The sequence below is a fragment of the Saimiri boliviensis genome, chromosome 8 (genome assembly GCF_048565385.1).
Source record: "Saimiri boliviensis isolate mSaiBol1 chromosome 8, mSaiBol1.pri, whole genome shotgun sequence".
In the NCBI taxonomy this organism is placed as follows: Eukaryota; Metazoa; Chordata; class Mammalia; order Primates; family Cebidae; genus Saimiri; species Saimiri boliviensis.
The window spans coordinates 100,946,754-100,955,976 of NC_133456.1; the positions used below are offsets into that span (position 1 = coordinate 100,946,754).

The window sequence follows — 9,223 nt, forward strand, 5'->3', positions numbered from 1 at the left end:
AGACAAGAATACGTGCACTTCTACTCATTTATCTTTTTCTTTTTTCAGAGATGGGGTTTCTCCATGTTGGTCGGGATTACAGTGGTTCATACCTGTAATCCCAGCACTTTGGAAAGCCGAGGCCAAAGGATCAAAGGAGGCCGGGAGTTCAAGACTCAGGCTGGTCTCAAACTCCCAATCTCAGGTGATCCGCCCGCCTTGGCCTCCCAAAGTGCTGGGATTACAGGCGTGAGCCACTGCACCCGGCCTCATTTATCTTAAAATTATATATTTTTTCTTTGTACAGATAAGTTCTCTTTCTGTTGCCCAGGCTGTGCAGTGGCACCATCATAGCTCATTGTAGCCTAGAACTCCTGGGATCAAATGATCCTCTTTCCATAGCCTCCTGAGTATCTGGGACTACAGGCACACACCATCACACCTAGTTAATTATTATTATTTTTGAGACAGAGCCTCACTTTTTTACCCAGGCCAGTCTCGAACTCCTGACCTCCTTTGATTTTCTGACCTCGCCTTTCCAAAGTGCTGGGATTACAGGTGTGAGCCCCTTTGCCCAGCCCTAAAATGAATTTTTAAAAGGAAACAAAACAAAACAAAAAAAATGGCCAGCAGCCACATCTTGTCCATGGTTAAATTTTAGTTTATGTTTTAGTTTATATGATATCCAGATTTTAAAAAATGAGCTTTAGCCCTTCCTCTATTTTTGTTCTTGAGTTTCCCTTAATATTCTGGATAGGTTAGGCCATCAGATGCCTCTGCTGATGGGCAGGTCCCTGTGCCCCATGTGGTCCTGTCCAGTCCCCCGTCTCACTTCCTCCAGAACTGCTTAGGCACGGCTGCAGGACAACCCAACGTGGACTCATGACCCAGAGATGTGCACAAGTGAGCTGGGCCAAGAATGCTTTTCTTTGGAATCCTTACTGGAAATAGGGAAAGAGTAAGGCTGTTGTTTGTGGGAGGTGAAGATGAAAAAATGCCAAGAGAAGCAGGAGGGCCCATGTGTGGTCATGGCCAGCCAATGTTAAGGAAAAGAAACTGTGGGAAAGCATGCTCTGTGGGCAGGGAAACCTGTGCATGAAGAAGCAAGTATGATTGGCAGGTGAGGGTGAAAAGCGGCACATGGTGTTAAGAGAGGCTCACTAGGGAAGGTCAGAGTTGTTATGCTAATGCAGGTCGCTTAGCTGAAGACCCTTGAATTGATTCTATTACAGACGGGGTTGGTTTTTTTTCCCTCTGGTGATCCAGATTTACAAAGATTTCTTCCTTTCTGAAGCTGGGTTGTTCCGTTTTTCCTGGGTTCCTGCATGTGGGGAGTCTCCTCTTACTGACAGTACATGAGGGCTCTCTTTTCTTAACCAAACAGTTTAAAGAAAATACTACCTTCACTTTTTTTTTTGGTCTTTAACTATAACTGTTTATTTATTATTATTATTTTAGGTTGCAGGACACATGTGCAGAATGTGCTACCTTCATTTTGGATAATTTTTTTTTGAGACGGCTTTTTACTTTTGTTACCCAGGCTGGAGTGCAATGGTGTGATTTTGGCTCACCGCAACCTCCACCTCCCAAGTTCAAGATTCTCCTGCCTCAGCCTCCTGAGTAGCTGGGATTTTAGGTATGTGCTACCACACCCAGCTAATTTTTGTATTCTTAGTAGAGACAGGGTTTCATCATGTTGGCCAGGCTGGTCTCAACTCCTGACTTCAAGTGATCTGCTTGCCTTGGCCTCCCAAAGTGATGGAATTACAGGCATGAACCACCCCTTCCAGCCTCCTTGCCATATCTAGTTTCTAGATGCTGCCCACATTCCTTGTCTTGTGGCCCCTTCCCCTTCCTCCATCTTCAAGGTCAGCAGTGTAGCATCTTCAAATTTCTCTCTCTGACCTCTGCTTTTGTTGTTAAATCTCTTTCCCTTTCTCTGATTTTCTTGCTTCCCTCTTCGTGTTATAGAACCAACAGGTACAAATGCCTCACTGCACAGTAATGTTCCAATACACTGAAACAGCAGGCTTTGCAGCCGAGAAAGTTTAATGATCACAGGGCACTGGGTGGGAAGATGGTAGGAGATCCTCCAATCTATCTTCCCAAGGAGTTTTGGGCTGGAGTTCTTAAGGGGATGATGGAGGGTGAGGGGCTGAAGGGTAGGGGTCATTGATTGGTTGGGGTAAGGGGCATAAAATGATCAGGACGTGGACACTGCACTCTTTGGTGAGTCAGCTTCTTGTGGGGCCCTTCAGAGCAGCTGACCTCACTGGTATGTGGGACCTGAAAGAATATCTCAAAGGGAAAATTGATGTCTCATAACATCCAAGTTGTTATCTATGGAGCAGTTAAGGGGAACTATAATCTTGTAACAAGGTCTATGTGATTCTGAAGCAATAGGCCCTGACCAACGAAGAGACAGCAGGTGAGACAGCAGGCTGACCCCGTGGTTAAGGCTGCGTGAGCTATAAGCTTGGTTTAATTTTGTTTCTCCCCCTCCCTTCTTCCTTGATTAATTTTATAAACTTTATAGGGACAGTTTCATTAGGAGGCCCTGGTGATTACACTGGATCCACCTGGATAATCTGGGATAATCCCTGAGTCTCAACATTCTTGACTTAATCACATCTGCAAAGTCGCTTTGGCTGTGTAAAGCAATATATTCACCAGTTCTGGACATCAGAATGTGGACATTTTGGGGGTTGGTGCATTATTTTGCCTGCCATGGAGCGTCTGTCTTGTCCTTTATTGGGTGGGGCTCATTCCTGAAGGGGCACAGCAAGGGTTGCTGCTCCTCCTACCTTTGTTTTTTGTCTTTCCAAGTCTCGAAAGGTTTTGGCTCACACTTGCAATTCTGAGTTGATATCTATAAACGCTTTCACTAAATTGGAAGTTGGGGACTTATTTTGATATGTCATCTATCAAGAAATGTTTCATCATTATTTGAAGTTTGTTACCATACTGTGCTATATTGGGGGAGCATTGAAGTGATATAAATAAATTTTCAGCATGTATACCAAAGCAAAATAATCCCCAAAACAGGAAAAATAGTAAACACCCCAAACCCTTCACTTTAGGGCTCTTATATTCTCTGGGGGAGAGGAAATAAGGTAGCTCGAGCTCCTGGTGTGATATGTGGTAGTGATGACTGTTTCTAGCTATCTTTTCCTGACTTCCCAGTGTAAATTAGAAATTCCTCCTCTATTCTTTCATGATATCTAGAGTTGAGCTTTACTTTAGAGCATTTTTCATATTGTATTGTAATTCTTTGCTGATCTTTCAGTCCTACTAGATTTTATTATAAGCAGAGATCACGTCTTATTCCCCGATGCATTTCCTGGTGCCTAACATCCTGCCTACCAATAAGTATATGTTGAATGGATGAATGAAGGTAATTGTTTCTATAATAGCTTCTGAATCTTGATTTTTTCTTAATGTTTTTATTTTACATTTCTCATTGACTTGCAGGAATACTATAATGGCAAATGAGATAATTTCTCTACAGTGCTTAAGATCTTTGGAGAAATGCCTAATTAGGCTAAATCTCCTATGCAGATATCAGATGAAACTGTGAGCCAAAATTGACCATTTTCCTTTCATTTTGCCACCAAAGTTGTTGGTTGGGAAAACTTGCCTCCATGGTGACATTTGAATCAGCTAGAAAAAATATGTACAAATTAAAATAATACCTGAAAAATGGAAAACACATGGTTGAGCTGTATAAAATGAGATGATGAAATAATTAATTAATAGTAAGAGCTGTATACTTTATTGACCACTACACTTCTAACAGCTCACCTTTTAGAAAAATAAAGAATGTGGCTGGGTGCAGTAGCTCATGCCTGCAATCCCAGCAATTTGGGAGGCTGAGGTGGGTGGATTACCTAAGGTCCGGAGTTGGAGACCAGCCTGACCAACATGGAGAAACCCCATCTCTACTAAAAATATAAAATTACCTCGGCATGGTGGCACATGCCTGTAATCTCAGCTACTCAGGAGGGATTCCATTGGCCAAAGAAGGTCACACAGTCAAGCTCCTACTGAGGCAGCAGAATCATTTGAACCTAGGAGGCGGAGGTTTTGGTGAGCTGAGATTGTGCCATTTCACTCCAGCCTTGGCAATAAAAGTGAAACTTCATCTCAAAAAAAAAAAAAAAAGAGGAATGTATACTGAATCTTATATGCAAGTTTGTTAATTTCTTGTTGGTGAAATGATGAAGTGGAAAACATTTCTCTTGAAGTCTCATCATTGACGTATTAGTGAGCTTTTGCTGCAGTAACAAACAATCTGCCAAATCTCAGTGACTTATAACAATAATTATTTCTTACTCCCATCATGTGAGGGCTGTGGGATTGCTGTGGCTCTGTTGGGCATGGGTCAGCCCATCTCATTCTTCGACAAAAGTCAAAGAAGCAGTCACCCCCCTGCGGTATGATCTTTTCAAGGCCAGGGGCTGAAGCTGAAAGGGGTGGGAGAACAGGGCAAACTATGCAAGTGCATTTTAAGCTTCTGTTCAGATATGACATATGTCATGTCCACTCACATTCCATTGGCCAAAGGAAGTCACACGGTCAAGCTCGGGGGGAAAGACACACTGCCTATAGGACGTGTGCCAAGATAGGAGAAAAAAAATTGTGAACAAATAAAATCATCCATCACACTCTGCATCCAAAGTAATGTTAGTCAAAGTCATTGTTTGGCCTTTTATGATATTAGTTATGCTTTTAAAACTTTTATTTGGAGTTCAATTTATGTAGCCTGAATAATAAAGGTGATTATAATTGATTTGCATAAATAGGGCTCTCATAAATAGGAGGAAAAAGTAAACAGATTTGGGGATTTTAGCTAAAGAAAAAAATTCAACTTTGTAAATAGAGAAGTGTTTTTAGGGTGGTGATGAAGGTCAGTTATTTTTTATATCTGTGGATGTCCCGCCAACAGAAAAGGCTTGAAATTAAAGTAGAGATATTGAGGTAGAGTTACATAAGGAACAATTTCTTAACCAGTCACGTGAAAAAGACATGGAAGGGCAAAAGTTCTCCTTAGTAGACAAATCAATCATTTATCTGCTTGAAGAGGGAAGGCTGGCTAGAGGACAGGTTTCTGCCAATTCTTTGTTTATAGTACTTTGAATCTGGAAATAAAGAAGTCCTTTTAAGACAGATGGTATTACAATTCTTCTTACATCAGTAAAAATGGCAGTAAGGAACTTAGAAGCTAGAAAGTCAGAAAAAAATGAGAGAAAAATGTAACTTTGAGCATGTAATGCTTCTTCAGAGGCTAAAACATCACATGAATACTGGCTTTAATGTATTTGTTCATTTGATTCATACTATATGTCAGGCACTGTGATCATTGGTGGTTTGGTAAAAAGTTATAAAATGTGTCTGGGTGTGGTGCCTCAAGCCTGTAATCCTGGCACTTTGGGAGGCTGAGGTAGGAGGATCACTTGAGCTCAGGAGTTTGATACAAGCCTGGGCAACACAGGAAGACCCCATCTCTAGAAAGAATACAACAATTAGCAGGGCATGGTTGTGTAGGTCTGTGGTGCCACATACTCAGGAGACTGAGATGGGAGGATCATCTGAGCCTGCAAGGTCGAGGTTGCAGTGAACCATAATTGTGCCACAGCACTCCAGCCTGGGTGACAGTTAGACTCTGTCTTAGGAAAAAAAAAAAAAAAAAAAAAAAAAGAGATTAATACAACTTAAAGTTAAAAGGTCGGAAGTAATCAGCTATAAAGTCACATATCACCAGCATTCTTGGTCCGAATTTTTGTGGTTACAATTTGAAAAAGAGAATAAGAATGATATTCAAACTATAAACGTTAAAAAAAAAAACAAACCTACTGCCTTTCAGGTGAGCACATATATTTTTTTTCTTCCTCATATATTTCTAATGAGCTCTGAAATATTTCTAAAAGACAATTGATCCTCTCTGACAGCAAATGCTCATTTTATTTGCTTTTAGGTGGATTTGCGAACGTGGCGGTGAGTGAGCAGCTCAGGGCCTGTTGCATTTGGTGAATACTTTAAAAGAAGTGAGGTCTTCTGGAAAGTCAAACAGCTCAGGATTATTGTGAATATGTCCATCAGTGCAGCTGTTTAAGAGGCCCAGAAACCAAGGGTTTTCTTTTGTCATGAAAAGCTGCAGCCATGATATTTTTTTGAAATGACAGAAGTATTTGTCAGAGCAGTGGCAGCTGGTATGTGGCATGATTGACTCTTAATCTGTGTGCTAGCAACGGAATGTGTTCGCTTCTTTGTTATAACCAATTTATAGTAATCCTAGCTGACTCTTCCTAGAGCTTCCCTTGAGCCAGGCGGATTGAAGCACTTCAGAATTGCTGACTCATTTAATCCTCACGGCAGGAGGGGAGAAGCTGTTGGCTAGCTGCATACTTATTCCCATTTTGTAGATTAAAGAACTGAGGCACAGAGCCACTAAGAATTTCCACAAGGTCACAACATTAGATGGCGGGGTCAGGCTTTGAACCCAGGCTGTGTTCCATTCATTTGGCTGCCTCTCATCAAGTGAGTCCAATAACCTGACCTCTTATTAAAAGGAAGAAACGATATCTGTTCCCTGGTTTCATCCTACCCTGAGCCTTCTACTTGATTTTCTGGCTCTTCTGGTTTGGACCATGACTTTGTAATTGCTTTCTTTAATGCAGGTGAAGAACTTTTTCCCAGATCCTTGAGGGGTTGAATTGCAAAACAATACAATGTATATACATCCGTGCACACTTAAAACGAGCAATGGCCATTTATTAATCAAGAGAGGCTTGACTCGGGCCTAAAATGACCAGTCGCTCTGCAAGGACAGATGTTAAAAAGCGCGGAGTCTCCGAGCCGGTGAGAGAAGGCTCCTTCCCATCCAGGATCCGAGGAGTATGGTTCGCGTCCTCTTGGAAGAGGCCGGTGGGAGCGGGTGCAGCGCAACCCCCGGCACCTCTGGGACGCGGGTCTCCGGGTTCCCCACGGATCTCCCGGCTCCCGGGCCTGGGCGCGTCCCTGAGTGCAGCACAGGCAGCCTCCGCCCTGGGACTGGGGGCCGCTGTCCCCGGTTTCACCCGCAGGAGGAAGAAGGAGGGCGCACCCTGGACCTGCACTCCCCGCGACCTATGGGTGCCGGGGACGGGGACGTCAGTCAGCCTGGGATGAGGGTGCCCCCGGCTGGGGAAGAGAGGAGGGAGAGGAGGGAGTGCGCGGGTTTGAGCACTTTCCCCGCCGGTGTTTGTCACCTCCCCCGCCTCGATCCCTCCCTCCCCAGCCGCCGCCCACCTGGGCTCTCCGGCCAGCAGCCGCGGTGGCGCGAGGCTCGCTCCCCAGGCCTCCCAGTCGCACCCGCGTCGGTCTGCGGAGCTCTCCCGGTCTCTGCCCGCCCCCTCCGCCGCTGTGCCCCACCTCCCCGGGTGCCCGACGCACACGTTCCCTGCTACTTCGGTTGGGGCGCGCCGATGGGTTTGGCCTGCGCGGCGGTGGCGAGGCGGGGGAGCGAGTGAGAGCGAGGGGCGGGCGCGAGTGGCTGTGTGAGTCACCCGTACCTGGAGTGCGAGCGACGCAGACCCAGCGGCGCAGAGCCGGAGTCGGAGCTGAGCCCCAGCGCCCGCGAGCCCGCGAGCGCGGCCGGCCCCAGGCGCCAGACCCCATCGCCCTCCCCTTGCACTCGCCCGGGGGCCCGACGCCTACTCCCCACCCACCACCCGCCGCCCGCCCGAAGCCCTCCCGCCTGCCTGGAGGCGGTTCGGGGCTCTCCGGGGGATGTCACAGCGGCTCCTCGGAGCCAGCAGCCGCCGCCGTCGCCCCCGGGAACTGCGATCATGAACCCCCAGTGCGCCCGTTGCGGAAAAGTCGTGTATCCCACGGAGAAAGTCAACTGCCTGGATAAGGTGAGCGAGGGGGCGCCGGGCCAGCCTGGACCTGCCGGGCGCCGGGCTGCACCTGCTCCGAGAAGTTTTGGCACCGGGGATGGAAAGCGATGAGTGGGTCGGTGCGTGTGCGTGTGCCTTGGCACAGAGGGAGGGCGCGCGAACGAAGACGCCTGCGGGAGTGTCAGATACCACGCTTGGTGATTCGATTGTGATGTTGGAACCGGGAAGGGCTTTTGTCGCGCTGCGGGGCTGCGCGACATCGGCGGAGCCGCTGCAGAGGGCGCACGGCGGTGCGTGGCCCCGGGGCCAGAGGGACCAGGCTGGGCACCCGGGGGGCGCTTCGGCGAGCTGCGCCCCCTCTACCTCCACTGGTATCCCACAGTACCCCCGTCCCTCTCCCCACAGATCCGCCCGCGTCCCCACCTACCCCGCCCACCCCCAGCGCCTCCTGTGACCGCGACGAGGGGGAGAGGCAAATAGTAATTACTATGTCATGGGGCGGCCGCTGCCGCATTGCTAAGAATAATCCCTGCCGGAGAGCCCCGGCTCTGCGCGGCGAGCTGGACCCACGGGTGTCTAATCCACCGGGTGGGGAATTCCAGGGGAAGTGGTTTTGCAGCCAGGGACAGAGATGAACAGCTGGGGAAAGAGCCCTCCAAGCGTGATCCGGAGTGACTGACAGTTGCAACCAGCCAGGGGCGTTCTGGGGAAATTTGCCACTGAGGATACAAATGCTTCGTTAGCACAAGCTGTCATCCTGACAGTCATCCCAAGCAGAGTCCGAGGCCCAGCATTTTAGTGGAAGTTGATCAGGTGTGGGGGTACTTACATAGCCCTCCTCCAGCCCCCTCAGCTTGCCTGACTTCTAGTGAACACATATTTATTGAGATCCTTACAGTCCCTGCATTTAGATACTTTGAAGTGGATTCCTTTTGGTTTTGAAGCCACTCTCTGGGCCCCGTTTCTGCATTAACCGAGCTCAGAATTCTTTTCTGGCTGTTCACAGGAGTACTGTTTCGACAGAGCCTTGACAGTCCTTTCATGGTGCGTCAGTATATTGTGGTGGATCTTCCTTTAAGACTCAATTTTCAGAGCTGTCTGCTTTATTTACTTAGCTGAAAGTAGGTAAACACATCCACAGTTTGCTACACTCATTTTGTTGTAGTATTTTCAGCTACAGGGACTCTGAGGCACTAAAAAGCCTTCCTTCTCTGCCCATCCTGGTGAGAACTGGCATGGTACTGAATTTTTAAATATATTTTTTTTTCCAGTATTGGCATAAAGGATGTTTCCATTGTGAGGTCTGCAAGATGGCACTCAATATGAACAACTACAAAGGCTATGAAAAGAAGCCCTATTGTAATGCG

General features: G+C 47.1%; 2 protein-coding genes across 3 annotated transcripts in view; one reads left to right on the top strand and one right to left on the bottom strand.

Annotated features, from left to right (window-relative positions):
• Positions 1-6,403: 6,403 nt before the first annotated feature.
• LOC141585494 (uncharacterized) lies at positions 6,404-7,807 on the bottom strand. The gene is made up of 3 exons (XM_074405324.1): positions 7,552-7,807; positions 7,267-7,510; positions 6,404-7,158 (listed from the first exon to the last, which is right to left on the bottom strand). The coding sequence occupies exons 1-3, from the start codon at positions 7,805-7,807 to the stop codon at positions 6,753-6,755; spliced, it is 906 nt and encodes a 301-aa protein (XP_074261425.1). The 3' UTR covers positions 6,404-6,752.
• NEBL (nebulette) overlaps positions 7,452-9,223 on the top strand; it is a 380,100-nt gene continuing 378,328 nt past the window's right edge. Inside the window, exons 1-2 of one of the 2 annotated variants that reach the window (XM_039478642.2) lie at positions 7,452-7,874; positions 9,128-9,222. In XM_039478642.2, the coding sequence (XP_039334576.1) occupies positions 7,806-7,874; positions 9,128-9,222 (164 nt within the window). In that variant the 5' untranslated portion in view covers positions 7,452-7,805. The remainder of the gene's footprint in view (positions 7,875-9,127; position 9,223) is intronic. The other variant, XM_074404959.1, reaches the window with a different exon arrangement.

Bases quoted from the DNA above. Each gene is read 5' to 3' on its own strand.
- LOC141585494 (XM_074405324.1), bottom strand. From the start codon at position 7,807: ATGATCGCAGTTCCCGGGGGCGACGGCGGCGGCTGCTGGCTCCGAGGA. The intron at 7,511-7,551 runs GTCTGCGTCGCT...TGACTCACACAG, and splicing joins CTCCGGCTCTGCGCCGCTGG to CCACTCGCGCCCGCCCCTCG. The intron at 7,159-7,266 runs GTGGGCGGCGGC...TCTCTTCCCCAG, and splicing joins CTGCTGGCCGGAGAGCCCAG to CCGGGGGCACCCTCATCCCA.